The 21,658-nt window shown below is 36.5% G+C and overlaps 1 protein-coding gene across 1 annotated transcript in view; it reads left to right on the top strand.

Moving 5' to 3' along the window:
• The window catches only part of DDX10 (DEAD-box helicase 10), a 258,945-nt gene that overhangs the window by 42,932 nt on the left and 194,355 nt on the right, over window positions 1-21,658 (top strand). The window contains exons 10-13 of the mRNA XM_012773746.2: window positions 1,625-1,726; window positions 7,249-7,336; window positions 10,592-10,680; window positions 14,021-14,474. Coding sequence (XP_012629200.2) covers window positions 1,625-1,726; window positions 7,249-7,336; window positions 10,592-10,680; window positions 14,021-14,474 — 733 coding nt within the window. The remainder of the gene's footprint in view (window positions 1-1,624; window positions 1,727-7,248; window positions 7,337-10,591; window positions 10,681-14,020; window positions 14,475-21,658) is intronic.

Genomic DNA, 21,658 nt, shown 5'->3' on the forward strand with positions numbered 1-21,658 from the left:
TCCTTCTGCCTCAGCCTCCCGGGTAGCTGGGACTACAGGCATGCGCCACCATGCCCGGCTAATTTTTTATATATATATCAGTTGGCCAATTAATTTCTTTCTATTTATAGGAGAGACGGGGTCTCGCTCTTGCTCAGGCTGGTTTTGAACTCCTGACCTTGAGCAATCCGCCCGCCTCGGCCTCCCAAGAGCTAGGATTACAGGCGTGAGCCACAGCGCCCGGCCTATTCTGGCCATCTTAAAGGCCCACCTGAAATTCTGTCGGCCATGACATATGGGCAGTGAAAATACCATATTCACTTGCTACCCTGAGTGGTCTCTTTTCATTTCTGGGTTGGTGGTGGTTATTGCCTATGGTTGTCCTCGGGCACTTCTATACCATTCTGTGACTGTTCTCTTGACTCTCTTGCTTGTGTTTGTCTTTCCTAGTAAACAAGAACGTTAGATCACTGAAGATAGGGATTTTCATCTTGTGTTTCTTTGTGTTCAGTTTATGCCTGCCACAAAGTTTCTCAGTAAATAGTTTATTTGATTAAGTATAAAAATTCTTCATATTTTATGGCACGAATCCTGAAGAGAGTGCTTGCACAATTTTTTTTCCTTCAAATTTCCCCAAGTATCCAGTTTCCTTCTCTGTTTTACTGCTTGAATGTAATAGCTGACACTACAGTATCAGGAAAATCTGTAAGCAAGAAGCACAAGAGGCTTAAGTAACTAAAGGATGCCTTGTGGCCATGTCAGTACAAATTTCTGAAGGTGCAGCATGAAATAAAATCTTACTAGGTGAGGGAAGGAAATTAACATGGATTGGAGGCAAGTGTTTTACTCAACAGAGAGCCATTTCTTATAATGGATGCTTCTGAACAATTTTATTCCTGAAGTATAATAAAATCCCTAGGAAGATGAATTCATTTTTTAAAAAAAATATAATCGGATGCCATGTTTATCAAATGACTACCTTTATTATGATCTTCTAATGGCTTGAGTGAGAAATTGTCTCCTTGTCACACGGCTAGAGAGCTAATTTAAGAAATCTTTTTTAATTTCTTTCCTAGAATCTAGATACTCTACTGTGGCATAGCCTAAAAGTCATTAGGCATTTATAACTAAGGATGAAAATATTAGGCATTCAGAGCCCTAGTTTTGTGTTGCCAGATTAAAAATTGATATTTCTAATATTTACTAGTTAGCTGAGCTTGTTTCCGTGTTACCTATTCATCATGCTGTTAAAATGTAAAATGCAGGCCCTGCGCGGTGGCTCACGCCTATAATCTTAGCACTCTGGGAGGCTGAGGTGGGCGGATTGTTTGAGCTCAGGAGTTTGAGACCAGCCTGAGCAAGAGCGAGACCCTGTCTCTACTAAAAATAGAAATTACTTGGATAAGCTAAAAATATATAGAAAAAATTAGCCGGGCATGGTGGCACATGCCTGTAGTCCCAGCTACTCGGGAGGCTGAGGCAGAAGTATCGCTTGAGCCCAGGAGTTTGAGGTTGCTGTGAGCTAGGCTGACGCCATGGCATTCTTGCCTGGGCAACAAAGGGGGAGACTCTTGTCTCAAAAAAAAAAAAAAAAAAGTAAAATGCAAATTGCACTGATGTGTTAAAGATTTTGTTTCTTTTCCAGGTACAAAGAGGATGGTGAAGCTTTATTAATTTTGCTTCCCTCAGAAGAAAAAGCTATGCTGCAGCAGCTTCTTCAGAAGAAGGTACCTGTGAAGGAAATCAAGTAAGAGCTACTTGTTGTTAGGCAAACGAGGGCATGAAATTAGTATGCTTAATTATGGGGACCTAATTTCCTTCTGCCCCTAATCCATTCAACTGGTTCATGACTTTTTAACAAAGGTGATGATGATGATGATTTTTTTTTTTTTTAGATCAGTGTTAGGTTCATAGTAAAATTGAAAGAAGGTAAAGGGAGTTCTCATATACTTCTTTGCCCTCCATTGTCACATCCCACATCAGAGTGGTACATTTTTTACAGTTGAAGAACCTACATTGACATGTCATATCACCTAAAGTCCATAGTTTATATGTTAGGGTTCACTCTTGGTGTTGTATATTCTGTAGGTTTCGACAAATGTCTAGTCACATATCCACCATTATAGTATCATATGATATTTTTACTGCCCCCAAAATCTTGTGCTCTGCTTATTCATCTCTCCCCTCTCTCCATCCCCTGACAACTGATCTTTTAACTGTCTCCATAATTTTGTCTTTCCAGAATGCCATATAGTTGGAATTGTATAGTATATAGCCTTTCCATATTGGCTTCTTTCACTTAGTGGTATGCATTTAGAGCTCCTCCATGTCTTTTCATGGCTTTGACAGCACATTTTTTTTTTTTTTCCCCAAGAGTCTCACTCTGTTGCCCAGGCTAGAGTGCCATGGTGTCAGCCTAGCTCATAGCAACCTCAAACTCCTGGGCTCAAGCGATCCTCCTGCCTCAGCCTCCCGAGTAGCTGGGACTACAGGCATGTGCCACCATGCCTGGCTAATTTTTTCTATATATTTTTAGTTGGCCAATGAATTTCTTTCTGTTTTTAGTAGAGACAGGGTCTTGCTCTTGCTGGTTTTGAACTCCTGACCTTGAGTGATCCTCCCGCCTCGGCCTCCCATGGTGCTAGGATTACAGGCTTGAGCCACCGCGCCCGGCTTGACAGCACATTTCTTTTAGCAGTGAATAATATTCCATTGTCTAGATGTAATAATTTATTTGTTCACCTACTGAAGGACATATTTATTGTTTCCAAGTTTTGGCAATTATGAATAAAGCTGCTGTAAACATTCCTGTGAAGGTTTTTTGGTAGACATAAATTTTCGATTCCCTTGGGTAAATACTACCAAGAAGCATCATTGCTGAACCAGATGGTAAGAGTATGTTTGGTTTTTGTAAGAAACTGCCAAACTCTCTTCCAAAGTGGCTGTACCATTTTGCGTTCCTGCCAGCACTGAATGAGAGTTTCTGTTGCTCCACATCCTGGTCAGCATTTGTTGTCACTGTTCTGGATTTTGGCTATTCTCATAAGTGTGTGGTGGTGTTCCTTTCTTTTAATTTGCGTTTCCCTGATTACATGCTGTAGAAGATCTTTTTATATGCTCATTTGCCTTCTGTGGCTCTTTGTGGAGGTGTGTGTTAAGGTCTTTGGCCCATTTTTAAATTGAGTTGTTTGTGTTACTGATTTTTAAGGCTTCTTTGTATATTTTTAGGACGATATTCCCTGCCCTGTTACAGGCAGCTGTGGGACTAGGGACTTGCCTGCTGAATCCATTGCAGCCACCAGTAACACCAACAGAGACCACTTGGGTGCTAATAGGTGGTTCTACCTCTGCTCTTGTCACTTCCCATATCACATCAGCTGCTCAGGGGGCTGAGAACTCACCCATACACCTCGCCCTCTGTTCCAACTGCTAATATCTGAGCAAACCATCTGAAGGCCAAAGAATTGGTCCCCCAGGAAACACTAATGCAGCTGCCAGCAAAAGCTGCTCAGGGCTTCAAATGAGGTATACACAGCCCACTACTTCTACCACTGGGGCCTAAAGACTGGCTTAGCTGGCATTTGAGTCCCCAGCAAAACTTTACCATAACTTTAATAGCTATACTCTTAGCCTCCAAAGAAATCTCAGATACCACTGCCCCTGTGTAATGCCTAAGACATCATACAAAGACCACACTATAACAGGGCCCAAAATCATTGTCAAAGTGTCCTACTTAACCAAAGATACATACACATCTTCAGGAAAAAAATTATTCCTTTCAAAAGCAATTTCAAAGAAATTGGAATAAGTGACTTCTACATCAGATGTGTAGATATCAATGGAAAGGACATAGGAAACATGAAAATGTAAGAAAATATGATACCACAAAAGAACCACAATACTTATGCAGCAATGGATCCCATCAGAAAGAATTCCTTGTAATACCCGATAAAGAATTCCAAATATTGATTCTGAAGGAGCTCAGTGAGATGGAAGAGAAATCTGAAAATCAGTACAAAAACATCAGAAAATCATTTCATGGTATGAATGAGAACTTTACCAAAGAGATAAATATCTCAACACGAATTCTAGAACTGAAAAATTCATGGAAGAAAATAAGACACATTTGAAACCTTCATGAATAGACTTGACCAAGCAGAAGAAAGAATCTCAGGCTTGCCTTAGTGGGTCATGCCTATAATTCTAGCAGTTTGGAGGAGGCCAACGTGGGCAGATCACTTGAAGCCAGTAGTTTGAAACCAGCTTGAGCAACACAGTGAGACCCCATCTCTATAAAAAAAATAGAAAAATCAGCTGGGTATGGTGGCATACAGCTGCCTCAGCCATTTGGGAGGCTGTGGTGGGATAATTACTCGAGCCCTAGAGTTTGAGGTTGCAGTGAGCTATGATGACACCACTGCACTCTAGCCCAGGCTGTCTCACTCAACCCCAAACAAAACAACCTCAGAACTTAAAGACAGGTCTTTTGAAATGATCAGACAAAGAGGAATCAAAGGATGAGCAAAGCCTTTGAGACATCTACGACTACATAGAGCAACCAAATTTACAAATTATCGTTAGTCCCTAGGGGGAAGAGAGATCAAAAAGTGTAGAAAACCTATTTAAGTAAATAATTGGTGAAAATTACTCAGGAGTAGCCAGAGAGTTAGAAATCAGATACAGTAGGCCCAGTGATCCCCAGGCAAATACATTGCAAAAAGGACTTCACCACAGCTAATTACAGTCAGAATTACTAAAGCTGAAGTGAAAGAATTTTAAAATGAGCAAGGGAAGTGTCTAGTCACCTCTAAAGGAAACCCCTGTAAGACTAACAGCGGACCTCTCAGCAGAAACCTTGGAGGCCAGAAGAGAATGGGATGGCATTTTCAAAGTGCTGAAAGAAAAACTTCCAGCCAAGAATTTTATATCTTGTCAGAATAAACTTCATAAAATGAAGGAGAGAGAGTCTTTCCCAGACAAGCAAGTGCTGAGAGAATTCATCACTACTGGGCTGGCCCTACAGAAAATGCTCACAGGAGTCTTAAACATGGAAACAAAAGGTCAGTATTCACTGTCATGAAAACAAAAATATAAAACTTGCAGGTCTTATAAAGCACACAATAGAGGAAGAGAGAGGAATTAAATGGCAACATGACAGAAGTTGAGCAAACCATAAAGACAAAAAGAAAAAAAAAACCTTAACTAGAAATCAACTAACAAAATAAGAACAAAGCTTCACATATCAATAGTAACTTTGTACATAGGTGGGTTAAATGCTCCACTTAAGAGATACAGGTTGGATGAATGGATAAAAGAATGTGGTCTAAGGATGTGCTGCTTAGAGGACATTTAACCATAAAGATACATAGACTGAAAGTAAAAGGGTGGAAAAAGATATTCAATGCAAATAGAAACCAAAAGTGAGCAGGAATAGCTATACTTATATCAGATAAAAAATTTTAAATCAAAAACGGGAAAAAAGGCAAAGCAGACATTATATAATAAAGGGATCAATCTAGCTTAGAGGATATAGCGATCCTAAATATTAATATATATGCATCTAGCATCGGAGCACCCAGATTCACAAACAAATACGACTAGACCTAAAAAGATAGCAGCACAATAATGGGAGAGTTCCACACCCTATTCACACCATTAGATAGATCATCAAGACAGAAAATCAACAAAAAAAATTGGACTTAAGTCCATTTGGTCTGAAGTCCAATTTAACAGATATTTACAGAACATTCCACCCAACAAGTGCAGAATATATGTTCTTTTCATCAGCACGTGGAATATTCTACAAGGTCACATTTTGGGCCACGAAACAAATCTTAAATTTAAAAATGGAAATCATATCAAGTATCCTCTCAGACCACAGTGGAATAAAGCTACAACATCATTATGAAGAACAACTTCAGAAACTATATAGCACATGGAAATTAAACAGCATGCTCCTGAATGATCACTGGGTCAAAGAAGAAATAAAGATGGAAATTGAAAATTTTTGAAATGAGTGAAAATACAACATACCAAAACCTGTGAGATATAGAAAAAGCAGTGCTAAAAGGGAATTTTATAGCATTAAATGCCTACATCAAAAAAGCAGAAAGATGACAAATTAACAGCCTAACATTGTACATCAAAGAACTAGAAAAATAACAAACCAAACCCAAAATTAGAAGAAAAGAAATACAGCAGAACTAAATGAAATAGAGACCATAAAAACAATACAAAGGATCAACAAAATGAAAAGTTGGTTCTTTGAAAAGATAAATCTGATAAACCACTAGTAAGGCTAATGAAGAAAAGAAAGAAAATCCAAATAGAATCAGAAATGGCCATAAATTGTCACGGTTGAAAGAACTATACCTGTTGGATACAATTATTTTTAATGTTGTCTGTCCATTTCAAAGGTTTGTGCTCTCCTGTCACCAAGGATGTGTCCATTGGGCATCAGTGGAATCAGTTTCACTTGTATTGAAACACTATGGCATAATTTGCCTGAAAGAATTTGTAGGTGGTTAGATGGGGAAAAGGGGTGGTTGAGGATGTAGAAGAAACAATTGGCCATGAGTTGGTAGATGTTGAGGCTGAATGGATGTTTTGTACCCTTGTATATTTTTAAACTTTCTATAATAAAAGTAAAAACCACCTCACCACCACTGCCCCTCACCCGCCATGTTTTGCCAGAAAGAAAGTGGTTCAGTCTAAAATCAGGGAAACAAATGCGGTCTCTTCTGTGAAACCTAGACCCTTGTAAGAATTTTTCTTCCCTGTAGCCTGCCTGGGCAGCGTTAAGTAAAATCTTTGTTATATTATGCCTAATTTCTAAATAGGGAAATCACTATTATAGTCCTTGGCCACTTGTTTATTAGTTGAAATTGATTTTATATTTGACTGAAGCCAATACTTACAAAAATGACATCATATTTCATTTATTCCATTTCATTGATAATTCATCTCCCATGGGAGGCTACTTTCTGTCCTTAATAAGAAGTAACCAATTTTAACTATAATGTTAATCTAAGTGACATATATTCAGCATGGGATGTTTAGAGAAATTGTCTGACATGTTGTTTCTTTTCTCATGTAATCATAATATGCAGGAGTCAAGACTTATGTCTAGTTTAATTTTGGTCTAATCTGGCTCATAGATGAGAAATAATGTTATACATTTAAAAATACTGAGGAAAATAGAGAAATACTGCTTACTATTTTCAGTTTGTAAAATTGAGATATCTTATTTTAATCTTTCTTTTTATAAAGAATCAATCCAGAAAAACTTATAGATGTTCAGAAAAAATTGGAATCCTTTTTAGCCCAAGATCAAGATTTAAAAGAAAGAGCTCAAAGGGTAAGTCATTTTTGAATTGGATACCTTCATTGGAATGAAATATATAATAAATTTCATTTTCTTCTACTTCTAGCTTACATGGTCATGCTTCAGATATTCAAGCAGTATAATTTTCAGATTAAGTCTAGCTTATTCCTTAAAATTCAAAAAAAGTTTCAGTAACCTGGAAAAATCACTTATTTGTCTTTAGTCTGGTCAGAAATATATGGACAGTTTTCTTAAAGGTGATTTTCTTTAGATAGTCAGTGGCCTGATTTCTGGTATACTTGATAAAGTTAACAACTTTTAGTTCTTCAATAAAGTTGCTGTAACTCCTGACTGTACTTTGGCTGTGAGAGTAACATCTTTCTATATTAGGTTTAATTTCTAGAAAGCATAGAACTCTTGATGAATTATCTTTAGGAATGACATTTTAATCTATAATTATGATTTAACATTCCCAAATTACTTTTTTGGACTTAAAAATCTTCTTGATTAGCAAATACATAAAGAAGTCACTCTAATTTTATTTTTCTTAAGTGATAAATTATAATTTGTACACCATGTTTTGAAATATATATACATTGTAAAATAGTAAAATGCAGCTAACATATACATTATCTCATACTTAGTTACTCGTGGTGAGAGAAGTCACTTCTAGTTAAACTTACTGTTTAGTACTTAAAGTGCCTAACAATAGATTCTTTGGAAAAGGAAGATGGGGAAAGCACAATGCAAAATAATTTTACAGTCTATCCAGTCTGTTAATAAATGAATCCCTATTATGAAGCTATTCATTTTCACCGTGCCCTTACTGCCTTATATTGCAGTTACGAGATCTTTGTGTATCCTGTAGCATATCAATGATCTAGAGAGTAGGGATTCGAAGGTTGGATTCTATTTCAACAGATAGATGATGTGGGAGGAAGAAAATAAGAGATATGGAAAGGTCACCCTAAGTATTATAGATGGAGTAGCCTCAGCAGGAAAACATTCAGTGGTCAGGATTTTATGTTACGGTTTTGAAACTGGATATTCCCAGCAAAGAATTTTTATTTAAAAAGAAGATCTTGTATTTTTTGCTAACTTATTTTATATTTTAGCAAATTATCATTGCTGTGCTTAAAATAACAGGAATGATAAAGGCTAAAACTTGAGTGCTTACTATGAATGAGGCACTTAGTCATGACATGACTTTTTTATATGACAGTTTTGTATGCACTGTTATTTAATATTCGCAACAACCTGTGAGGGTAGGTGGTATTGATTTAATTTTTTTACAGATGAGTAAATGCTAGCTTGAAAATTAAAAATTATCTAGCGTCATATAGCTATTAAGTGGCAAATGTGAAATTCAAATCTAGGTCTGACTTTCTTTAATTACTGTTACATCAGGAGGAATTAATTCCAAAATATGAGAAAACCAAAGGGTGAACTATGCAAAGCTAGACTTCTATAAACCTGCTTTGCCTGAGAGCCAGTGAAAAGAATCTTTGAACAAACTGGTGATTTTCTTTTTTTTTTTTTATTTTCTTTTTTTGAAAAAAAAAAAATTGTTTTAAGAGGCATGCTTTTGCTCTGTGGCACAGGCAGGACTTGCAGTGGCATAGTCATAGTTCATTGCAGCCTCTCAGTCCTGGGCTCAGCAGTCCTCCTGCATCAGCCTCCTGAGTAGCTGGGACTATAGGCACATGCCACTATGCCTGGCTAATTTTGATTTTTTTATGGAGATAGGATTTTGCTATGTTGCCCAGGCTAGTCTTGAACTCCTGGCTTTAAGCAGTCTTCCTGCCTTGGCCTCCCAAAGTACTGGGATTACAGGCGTGAAGCACTGTGCCTGGCCAGAGTTTCCTTTTTCTTAAAATTTTTGGGCATGCAGACAGTTGTGTGCATATTTTGTCCAGCAAACATACTTCAAACTTGGAATTAAAATCTTCTAGGAGCTTCTGAAGCAGTACACACATTTAAAAATAATATATTAATTCTGATATATTGTGACTTACTGCATGCCTAGGAGGTCATCCAATTACCTATAAGGAAACATGAAACATTAGAATGATATGATTTCACTGGTTTGTGCCTACAACAAATGAGCCTTCCAGAACAAAGATTATAGAATAGTACATTGAAATAAATGATGTGATTTATTGGATGTCACGCATGGTTTAGCAGAATGGCTAACTGCATTGCCAGCATCAGCAAGCTATCTAGTTTCATAGAAGTAATTTTTCTAGCTTTTGATTATAATCTGGATAGAACAAAAGTGATAAGCAACTGGAGCAATTGCTTGTGAATGATTGTAGGGGAAAAAATATCCTTGAACTGGTGCCATTCATTGTTTTTCATGCCTATGGAGACAGAAAATGGTTTGGATATTAGTTGGGTAGAAAGGATTAAGGTAAAGCTAGAGAAAATGTGAAATTTAGGAAATATAGAAACAGGAATTAAATATATTTTACAAAAATCAATTTAAAAATAACAAAAATTCCTTGATTATGTATCTTGTTATCTGTTTATTTTACAGATTGACAAAGGATCAGGACTATGTTTATGTTCTGGTTTGTGTAGCATGAAGATAGTGTTTTTGTTTTTTGTTTTTAACACAAACAGAAGACAAATATTCCAAGTTAATAATGTGTTATTTGAAATGATTAATATAATATAAAAGGAAAAGCTTTAGCAATAAACTTTTTCCTGTTATACTATTATTAAACCTCAATACTGTAAAATTTTATTTTGTGAAAAAACGTATCCTTTGACCATTACAATAATAATTATTGATAACTAGCATTTATTAGTACTTACTGTATTTCAGAAGATATGCTAGGTACTCTATATTCGTTTTTCTTATTTCATTCTCATAACTCTCTAAGTAGAAAGTATCTTTCTTAGTATCTTTTTGATAGATGAAGAAACTGACATTTAGAGAAACAAGAAATTTTCCAGCTACTAAGATACGGAGCTCAGATCCCAAATCTGTATTATTCCAAAGCCTGTGTTTTCCCCATGGGACCTTATTTTAACTGAATGATAGTAACTTCTAGAGTAGCTTTTTGGGAAGGTGATATTCGGAGTTAGGTTGGCTTGATGAAACCAAATGCAGTCTTTTCTAATGTTACAGTTCTCAAAGGTAGGTTTTTGTGTGTGTAAGGAATGGAGACATGCTAAACTTCATTTTATTTTTTACTATTTATCCCATTGGTTGTTAGTTTTCTTTTGGTATAAACTCATTTTCTATTGCTATTATATGTTGTACTTTTCAACCTCTTATTGCAGTGTTTTGTCTCCTACATACGTTCAGTATATCTGATGAAGGATAAAGAAGTATTTGATGTGAACAAGCTACCTATATCTGAATATGCCCTGTGAGTATTCCTAATATGGTTGTGATAGTGAATCCTCAAAGTTAGAGGGAATTTGATCCAGATGTGGTTCTCTGAGAGCCAGACACTCTGCCTTACCTTAAAAGAATCTGTTAACAATCTGCAGAGAGAAAGATTAAATGAACTCTGTGGAAAAATAGTTGAGTGTTCAGTTCTTGTCAGGAAGAAGTTTCTTATTTGTAAGTATAAATTCCTTAAAGTGACACTGGCCCTTTCATATCCTTTGATCTTAAAGGAGATGGAGAGCAACCAATAAGCATTCTTTGAAATCTTTAAATGTCTATGATCCTCTCTTATTCTCCAAAATGCTGTCCTGGATTACCAGAGACATTTTATGATTTGGATGTGAGTCTATTTACTGGTTTTTTCCCTTTTCCCTTTTTTCCCTTTTTTCCCTTTTTTCCCTTTTTTCCCTTTTTTCCCTTTTTTCCCTTTTTTCCCTTTTTTCCCTTTTTTCCCTTTTTTCCCTTTTTTCCCTTTTTTCCCTTTCTTTTTTTTTTTTTTTTTCCCTTTTTCTTTTAAATAAAGGATCAGTCTTTGTCAGGGGTTTGGGGGTAGAGGAGAAAGGGAGAGATTGAACAGATAAAGCAAAAGATATTTTTTAGGATGGTGAAAGTTTTCTTCTTTTAAATTTTTTTTTTGAGACAGAGTCTTACTCTGTTGCCCTGGCTAGAGTGCCGTGGCATTAGCCTAGCTCACAGCAACCTCAAACTCCTGGGCTCAAGTGATCCTGCCTTAGCCTCTCGAGTAGTTGGGATTACAGGCATGCACCACCATGCCTGGCTAATTTTTTCTATTTTTAGTAGAGACAGGGTCTCGCTCTTGCTCTGCTGGTCTCAAACTCCTTGAGCTCAAACGATCCACCTGCCTTGGCCTCCCAGAGTGCTAGGATTACAGGTGTATTTGCTGGTTCTTTTGTTAGGTTGGTTTCTCATTTTACTTATTGTTTGAGTATTCCTTCTGTCTTGGTGTTTCTCATGGGTACTAACAGTTATCATACAAGATGTCACTGTTTAATAACTGGTTACTGTAAATGAAATGATTGGTTTTGTTTTAGTTTAGTATTAGAGTTTTTTTTTTTTTTTACTTTTGACCCATAAAGGCGTGTCTATTCTTCAGTGGGCTCCTACATGTGGGAAAGGCATTGAAAAAATCCTATAGAAGCACACTTGAGATTAATCATACTTTGAGTATCAGCATGACATTTCCCAGTCTGTGGCAAAATGTGTTTACAAGGCAAGGTCTGTATGTTTGGTCTGCTTTCCAGGGATTTGAGTGCCCTCATCCTTAAATTGAATCTAAGAAAAACTTGTGTCTCAGTGAGCTGCTGTTTTCTGTTCTTTGTGAGATTGTATGTTTAATATAACAGGTAATTTTTCAGTAACATTTTTGAACCCTTGATAGCAATGTAGGGCTACTGACTTTCCATTTAAGTAACAAATGAAAAACCATGTGCCATGGATAACACATTTGCTTATCTGTTTATGTATCAGTTCCTAGTTTCACCACTTCTGAATATGATCCATGGTTTAGGTTATTAGCTGACTTTTTGCTTTGTGTGAAATTCTGTCCTGGTTTTCTGATTTGACATAGCTGGGATATTAGCAAATAGGAAAGGCACAGATCTTTAACACTATAGGGCCATATTTAGGGGACATTTTGTTGCAGCAGATTCTAGTAAATTATATCTATGTATAGTTGAAGATTTGCTTTTTGTGATGCTTAGAGAAGGTAGAAAATTAAGTTGAGCCTAAATTTTAGTACAGTTGAATTTGATAGTTTTTGTAGATGTGTAATTTCCTTGAGGTATGCGATTTTCTTTAGAAGCCTTTTGTACCTGAAGTAGTGCTATGTATGTAAGATGTAATAAAGGTTTTAAAAATTTTGCTAAAGAAACATGTTCTGAATACCTAATGTGTGCAGGGCATTGTACTAGATGTTAAAATTGTAGATATATAATGTATGTTGCTGCCTTCAAGGAACTCTGTTTTAGTAGTTAAGAAAGACATATAAATATGACACATCAAGAAAAATCCTCTAGATCAGGCGTCTTCAAACTACGGCCCGTGGGCCACATGGGGCCCGCCCAGGACATTTATCCAGCCAGCTGGGTGTTTTTGCTGCCACTGCCTGTCCTGCTCAGCAGCCAACTGGTCCCGGGCCCACAGTGTGCATGTGTGGAATGTGCGCCGCACTCTCCAACGGTCCTCCAATGGTCTGAGGGACAGTGAACTGACCCTCTGTTTAAAAAGTTTGAGGACCCCTGCTGCAGATGAATTTGTGATCATAATCCCTACCCCCTCATTATAGTAATAACAGCAGATTCTCAGTAGTTGCCCATATGCCAAATGCTACTTTCAGTGCATTGTATCTGTTAACTAATTTATTCTTACAAAAACCTTATGAGGTAGGTACTCTCATCCCATTTTGCAAATGAGAAAACTATAAGTATAGAGAGATTAAATGAGATGACATGGCTAGTAAATGACAGAGCCAGGATTTGAACCTCAGAAGTCCTATTTCTGAATCCATGCTTTTCAACACTATACATCTCAGTTTCTGTGAATCATGTCATTTAGGAAAAGAGCAGTGGATCCATACTATAATGATAGCTGTTTATTAAAACAGTCTTTTAAAAGATTTTGTTTCCAGTCCATTAGTGGGAACTTAGTGAAAGCCGTTAGCTTTGTTCCATGCTGAGAAACACCTGATCTTAAATTGAATCTTGATCTTAGGTGCAGGAAACAAGATATTTTTTTCTTTTTGGTCTTTGGTTTATAAAAATCCATTTTTATAGCAGTGACTGTGCCATATTCTGCTTCAGAAGGAGAGGTGAGGATGATACTTCAGTTCATCCTGTGCAGAGAACTATTTTGTCCTTTCATGGTCATGTCTTTTTCGGGCTTAGTACTTAACATTTTATGAAGTACTTTCATATAGATAATTGGATCTTTTTAACAACTGTGAGATAAGCCTGGCAGGAATTATTATCCTATGTTATGAGGAAGCTGAGAGTGTTGAATTGGAAATTGGCAGGTCTAGTACTTGAACTGTTATCGTGTTTCCAGTCCAGTGCTTTTTATCTTATACTGTATTACTTTCGTAAAGAAAAGCAGCATCTAAAATGTTTTCTGACAGGTGTTAGTGTATTTGGCTTGCTTTTTGGGTCATCTAAACTGTTAATATTAAGTTGTATCTTGGAGGAACATTTTCTTTAAAAAATGCTTTAGAATTAGATTTCTGCTCTTGAGAAACTGTTCCATATCACCTACAAACATACTGTCAGTATATTGAGATAATTATTGTTTTTTCCATATTTAAGGTCTCTTGGTCTTGCTGTGGCACCACGGGTAAGATTTCTTCAGAAAGTACAGAAACAACCCACCAAAGAATTGGTAATGAGCCAAGCCAATAAAGTTATTGAGCCAAGGGCTCCCTCCCTCACCAATGATGAAGTAGAAGAATTTAGAGCCTACTTCAATGAGAAAATGTCCATCCTTCAGAAAGGTGGGAAAAAGCTAGAAGGGACAGAGTACAGATTGGCTAATAGTGTTAGTGACGAAGAACAGGAAGAAGACGACGAAGAAATAGAAGAGAAACCGGGAAAATCAAAGGGGTCTCAAACCCAGTCTGTTCCTAACACTGAGGCACAGAAGATCGAGGAAGTTCCTATGCAGTTTTTGGACAGAGATGAGGAGGAAGAAGATGCTGATTTCTTTAAAGTGAAGCGTCACAATGTGTTTGGGTTGGACCTTAAAGAGAATAAAGCATTACAGGTAAGTTTACTTCTAATGTAGGGTCTTCTGTTATGTCATCTTACCGTGTGCTTACTGCCTTTTGGGAACTTGGGGAAAATAAGAACTAAGAGAAATTTAGAATGACTTTCTTTGCAGTGAACTTTCCCTCTTTGCTCCTATATTTAAACATAGAATAAGTGCCAGAGAATTCTTATATTGTTCATAACTTTGGGAACTCCAGGAGGTTGACAACTTTAATCTTATTTACTGTTTTTCTGATGCTGTGTTTTAAAAGTAGCCAGTCATTATAACAAAGGAAAGAGATGAGGTTGCATGGTTGATGGTAGGAGGATCCTTTATCATGATTCTTAAGATACTGCTTTCTGGCCAGTGTGGTGGCTCACGCCTGTAATCCTAGCACTCTGGGGAGGCTGAGGTGTGTGGATCGCTCAAGGTTAGGAGTTTGAGACCAGCCTGAGCAAGAGTGAGACCCTGTCTCTACTAAAAAAATAGAAGTTAGCTGGACAACTAAAAACATATATATAGAAAATATTAGCCTGGCATGGTGGTGCCTGCCTGTAGTCCCATCTACTCGGGAGGCTGAGGCAGGAGGATTGCTTCAGCCCAGGAGTTTGAGGTTGCTGTGAGCTAGGCTAATGGCATGGCACTCTAGCCTGGGGAACAGAGTGAGACTCTGTCTCCAAAAAAAAAAAAAAAAAAAAAAAGATGATACTGCTTTCTGATTGATTAAAGTGTAAGGAACAGTTGTAATTATTTAAATCTTTCTAAACATGAGTTTTACTCTTAATGAGACATTTACTTTTGGGAACCAAGCCAATATCTTAAATATAACTAAACACGTATGTCTTTTAAAGGCCACTTATGAAGGTTTATTAAAAGTTTTCATGTAGATCCTTTGTTTCTCTATAGCCACCTGCTAGGAGGAACAAAAGAGATAATCCACCTATTTTCTGGGATCCTTGTTAGGTGCACAGTAAATGTTTCTCTTTCTCCTCCCTTATTCCCCTTCCTACTTAGTATGCCTTAATTCTTGTTCATCTTTTAAAGAGAATTGAATACAAAATGAAGCCTGATTCTTATTCTTTATACAATGTTTAATAAAATTTCAAGACTCACAGTAGGAAATACATAATAGATTTTGAACCATGAAACTTGGAAAGATGTTTAAAGATTTAAAAAGAAACAAAAAACCCAGCAAACCTGCTTACTGAGTACTTAATATGCATTATGTGGTTAGGCATTTTCTAAACGTTATTTCATCTGGTCCTTCAAATAACCTATGAGGTAGGAACTACTGTATCTCATATAGGTGAGGGGGCGAAGCTGGCACAGAGATAATATACTGTAATAAAGTATACAACTAGAAAAGGGTACAGTTGGAATTTGAACCTAGGTATTGTGACTTTAATATTTGTGTTTTTGGCCAGTAATCATGGACTGTCTCATCCTGCTTTAAATCAAACCATTTTAAGTCTGTAGTTAAAACTCACTTTCAGTGAAGTAAGAACAAGAAGATTTTAAGGCAATGTATTAACTATTTTGTATACTATTTTCTAAGACACTGGAATATAATTAAAGTAACAAACTAGAATTAAGATTATGAAGAACTGATATAACTTTGTAAGTATGTGAGTCGTTCACATAAGTAGGGCATATGTGTTAAGTATTAGCTCATCTGGCATTTGAGAAAATTACATTGCAAAACAAGTTTTAACTTTTTAAAATAGATTACTTCAGATAACTGTATAGTAAAACTTTTTAGTTTGTATAATTTGAGTTTTGACAAATATAAGCTGTTGTGGGATCACCACCATAGTCAAGAAGAGAACAGTGACTGGATGGAGTGGCTCCCACCTGTAATTCTAGCACTTAAAGTAGGTGAGGTGGGAAGACTGCTGGCCAGGAATTTGAGACCAGCCTGAGCAACATAGCAATACCCCATCTCTACAAAAAACAGAAAAATTAGCTGGTGCATGGTGGCTTGTACATGTAGTCCCAGCTGCACCAAGAGGCTGAGGTAGAAGGATTGCTTGAGCCTAGGAGTTTGAGGCTACAGTAAGCTGTGATGACACTGCTGCACTCCAGCCCTGGCAACAGAGGGAGACTCTGTCTCAAAAAAACAAAAGTGCCATCACTCTAAAATACTCCCTCATTCTCCTTGCAATCAATTCCTTCACCGTATATTCAACCTCTGGTAATCACTGATCCGATTTCTATCCCTATAGTTTTCTATTTTTCAGAATGCCATATAAATGGAATAATACGATATTGTAGCCGTTAGTGTCTGGCTTCTTTCACTTAATGTTGGATGTATCAGTTGTTTCTTTTCATTTCCGGGTGGTACTCATTGTACAGTTGTACCACAGGTTTTTGTTTGTTTTTTTAATGGACATCGATTGTTTCCAGTTTTTGGTGATTATGAGAAAAGCCACCATAAACATTTACACATGAGGTTTTGTGTAGATAATTTTCTCATTTCTTGGGATATATATCTAGGAGTAGGGTTGTTAGGACATATGTTAAGTGTATTTTTAACTTTGAAAAACGCCCCAGTTGTTTGCTAAGTCAACTCTTCCAGTTTGTGTTCCTGACAGGAGTAGATGGGAGTTCCAGTTGTATCTCACCATGCCAGCATGTGGTACTGTCAGTCATCTTAAGCCATTCTAGTAGATATGTAGTGATAGCTTATTGAAGTTTTAATTTGCATTAAAATGACTGAAGATCTTTTCATGTGCTTGTTATCCATGTATTGTCTTAGAAATGTCTATTCAGATCTTTTGCCTCTCTCCCTAAAATTGTGTTACTCACCTTATTGAGTTTTAAGATTTTTTAAAAAATATATTCTGGATACATATCTTTTATGAGATGTATTTTGATTATTTTTTCCTGATCTATGGCTTGTTTTGACGTAGGTGTCTTGTAAATAGCAGGGATCTTAAATTTTGAAGTCTGATTTATCACTTTTTATGTCACATCTGTCAAATCTGTGATTAACTCAAGGTCACAAAGATTTTCTTTTGTTTTCTTCTAGAGGTTTTATATTTTTAGCACTTAACATTAGGATCCACTTCCACTTAATTTGTGTATGGTGCTCTGGTAAGGGTCAAGGTTCACTTTTTTTTTTTTTTTTGCGTTTGGGTATTTAATTCTTCCAGTACCATTTGTTGAAGAGACTGCATTTTCTATTAAATTACCTTGGCTCTTTGTTGAAAGTCAGTTGACCCTATGTGTCTCTGGACTCAGTTCTGCTGTATTTGTCTATCCTTTCACCAATAACACCTATCTTGATTGTATAATTTTATAGTAAATCTTAAATCAGGTAGTGTGAGTCTTTCAACTGGATCTTTTTTTCAAAACTATTTTGGCTGTTTTTAGACCATTGCATTCTCATAAGTTTTTGAACCAGCTGGTTAATTTGTACAACAAACCTGGTATCTCCATTGGAATTACACTGAATTTATAAATATGTTACTATTTGGAGAAAATTGCCATCTTAACAATATTGAGTCTTCTGATCCATGAATACGATGTCCTTCCATTTATGTAGGCCTTCTTTAATGTCTTTTAGCATTACTTTATAACTTTAAGCACACATATCATGCACATGTTTTGTTAGATTCCTCTCTATTTGGTATTTTTCAATGCTATTATAAATGGTACTTTAAAAATTTCAATTTCCAATTCTTTCTTGCTAGTATAAATATACAATTTGTTTTTGTATACTGATCATTCTAAACTGGCCTATTAGTTGTAGTGATTTTCTTGGGGGTTCTTTGGGATGTTCTCTGTAACTGATCATGGTGTTTGTGAATAAAGATAGTTTAATTTCTTTCTTTACCATCTGTGTGCCTTCTATTTCTGCCTTTGAATTCTTAAAAATCAGTACTTATTTACACTAAAATATCTTTTTGATTCTTCACCATGTTTTTAAGGCAGTTGGTTTTGAATGGGACTCTATATCTATGATCTCAGTTGGCTTTCCATTTTAATCTTTGCTCTTAGGCTTTATATTTTAGTGTTGTATCCATCGCTCACTGGAAGATGCTTTTTTTCTCCTATTGCCTATTTTTAAGGATAAACCTGATAAAGAAAAACCATACAAAAATGGGAAATAATCCTATTATTTGCACACATAAATGGGTGTATTCCCTTTGGGAGACTAAGCACCTCTCAGACCTGCTGCCTTTGTTCAAAAATTTTTCTTCCTCTTTTAGAATCATCTTCATAGACACCATACTCAGCATACAGGAGAACTAGTTCCATTACTTACAGTTTATCCTGTTTATCTTGATTATCTTTTTCTTCCTTGTCTCCCTGGAAAAAGTAGAAGATTCGTAGAACTAAATTGAGACTTGGAGCCAGTAGGAACACATTGGATTGCAGAGTGCATGGAATTTGTTTAATAATCATATTGTCATTAATACTATACCAATGTTTATTTGGCATTTTACCATATACTGAATACTTTCCTTGTAAGTTCTCATTTTTTCATCATCACATGAAAGGTAGATGTTACTTAAAATTTCAGAGGAAGAAGCAAAGGCTTTTATTTTATTTTATTTATTTTTGAGACAGTTTTGCTTTGTTGCCCAGGCTAGAGTGAGTGCCATGGCGTCAGCCTGGCTCACAGCAACCTCAATCTCCTGGGCTCAAGCAATCCTGCTGTCTCAGCCTCCCGAGTAGCTGGGACTACAGGCACGCGCCACCATGCCTGGCTAATTTTTTCTATATATATTAGTTGGCCAATTAATTTCTTTCTATTTATAGTAGAGATGGGGTCTCGCTCTTGCTCAGGCTGGTTTCGAACTCCTGACCTCGAGCAATCCGCCCGCCTCGGCCTCCCAGAGTGCCAGGATTACAGGCCTGAGCCACTGCACCTGACCAGAAGCAAAGGCTTTTAAATGACCTGTCCAAGGTCACAGTGGTAAAGTTGGAACTTAAACCTGTTTGCGATGCCAAGTCACATTCTTCTCTTCTGCCCTGCCTACCATCATTTGCATTTCATTTGCTTTCTGTAGCAAGGTAATGTCAGTGTAATTGACAGTACCTACACATTGTGTGCACAGTTGGAATATAGAATATGTTTGTCTTTAGACTTAGGTGTGAATGGAGAAGAGAGGTACTGAGTGCCAAGTGCAAGCAATGCCTTCTGGAAGGCTGCCTCATCACAGTCCTTTTCTATTTGACAAGATCAATGGGGTGAAGGACAACCAGATTTCCTTAGCAATGGAGAAGGATTCAGGAGTGATGCGCAGGAGAGAACACAGCTGCCGTGATCATGCAATAAGGCAGTAAGAAGGCTGGTTGTCCCCCTGCCTCCATTATAGAGACTTATTTTGGCTAGTTTTATTAGTGGTTGGGTGTTTAGAAAGTTGACCTCCAGGGAAACAGTGGTAGATAAGAATGCGAATATATATATATATACACACATACATACATACATACATACACACACAAATAAAATTATTAAATAAAAATTTATTTTAGAACATTTATGTCTCTAAATATGAGAGTGTAAGCATATACTTTTATATTTTATCATTGTTTGTAAATGGGACTGGGTGGATTCCATTTTAGCTCAGCAAATGTCTTTTTAAAACCTTAACAGTAAACATAGGTCACTTTTATTAAGATTTGAATGATACCCACAGGTTATTCTCTGTACCTTATATTTAATTCTAGATCCTGTTTACATTGTCTTACTTTTTTGGATAGTTTTTTTTTTTTTTTTTTTTGTATTATAAGAACCTATCATTGGTGTTAAAACATAGATTAGCTAATTTTGAAGCTTATTTGTAAGTGTATTTGTAAAAAAAAATTCCAAGTTCCAAATCAAGATTCTGCTATATGAGAGCTGAACTTTCCTGCCTCTGGTCTCTTCACCTTTCTCTCTCTCTTCTCTTTTTCTCTTTCTCGCTTTTATTTATTCTCTTTCCAGCAGCAATTACTGAGTACTACCTAAGTACCTAGGTATTTGGTGACTTTTAGAAGCTTTTACTGTGTATCTGCAAAAGAAATAATTAACATCATTTCTCTATAACTTGCCATGCACTTTGAATATTGTGTCTCATTTATTTAAATTCTTACCACAGCTTTGTGTATTGTTACCCCCGTTTTACAAGTTAAGAAAGAGGCTTTGAAAGGTTGTTACTTGCCTAATGTTTTATCGTTAGTACAGTGAGAGAACTGGAGTTTGTACGTAGGCCCATCTGACTTGTCTCAGTGTGGTTGCACTTGCTTTGATTCCTGTTATTTCTACATTTAGCAGTGGCTTTTAGTGTTTTCTTTCTTCTCTTTTTTACTTCCCATTAGCAGTACCATTCTTCTGCCCCTGACTGTTACCACCTCATACTTGGCTTGTGTGATACCAATGTTCTTCTAAGTCATCTTCCTCTGAATCTTGGTCAAATGAGTATTTTTTTCATGTGATTAACCTTCTATACTTCCCTTTAGTTCATCCTTTTGGGTGGGCTTTGTAAACTATCTTCTGCCCTATTATCCTACCAGTTTATTTTTCCCCGTGTCAATTTCCACTTACACTGAAGGATTCCTTCTTAGATGATTCTCTTCCCACTTCAGCATTTCATATCTTATCTTTCAAGATTCAGTGCGGATCTTGCCTCTTCTTTGAATCCATCTTTCTTCAACCCACTGGCCTCTGTATTCAAACTGTGTGTTTTGCTTGCATTTGTTTCCTCCCGGCATTTCGCAATGTATTCACACGTCTCTATTTCTTCCATGCCTAGCGATTACTGAGATTGTCATAACATTTGTGTTCAAGAGCCTTACGTGATACTTGGTTGACTTAAACAGAAAGAAGAGCTCTTTAAAATCAAGACTACTGTACTCTGAATTTTTGGTACTATGAGGTGGAGTAATGGTGGGATGATATCAATATTGAGTAGTTCAAGTAGCGTTGGTATATAGACTTTTTTATTTTTTATAGGTGCCTTTTCTTTCTTTTTTTTTTTTTTTTTGCATCCTGTGCTTAATTCTTCCATTGTAATTTAAGCTTCATTCCAATTCAAAGTGATTAGTTATTATGTGACTTGAAACTCAGATGTACATACTGAGTTGCTTTATATATATTTTTTCCTATTTGTGTTTTATATGCAAATGATTTCCTGCGGATGGAAATTCACAGTGGAAAGCTAAAAGCTGCTTTTGGCTGCTTGATGTTTATTCTCTAACATGCTGGATCA

The sequence above is a fragment of the Microcebus murinus genome, chromosome 4 (genome assembly GCF_040939455.1).
Source record: "Microcebus murinus isolate Inina chromosome 4, M.murinus_Inina_mat1.0, whole genome shotgun sequence".
Lineage (NCBI taxonomy): Eukaryota > Metazoa > Chordata > Mammalia > Primates > Cheirogaleidae > Microcebus > Microcebus murinus.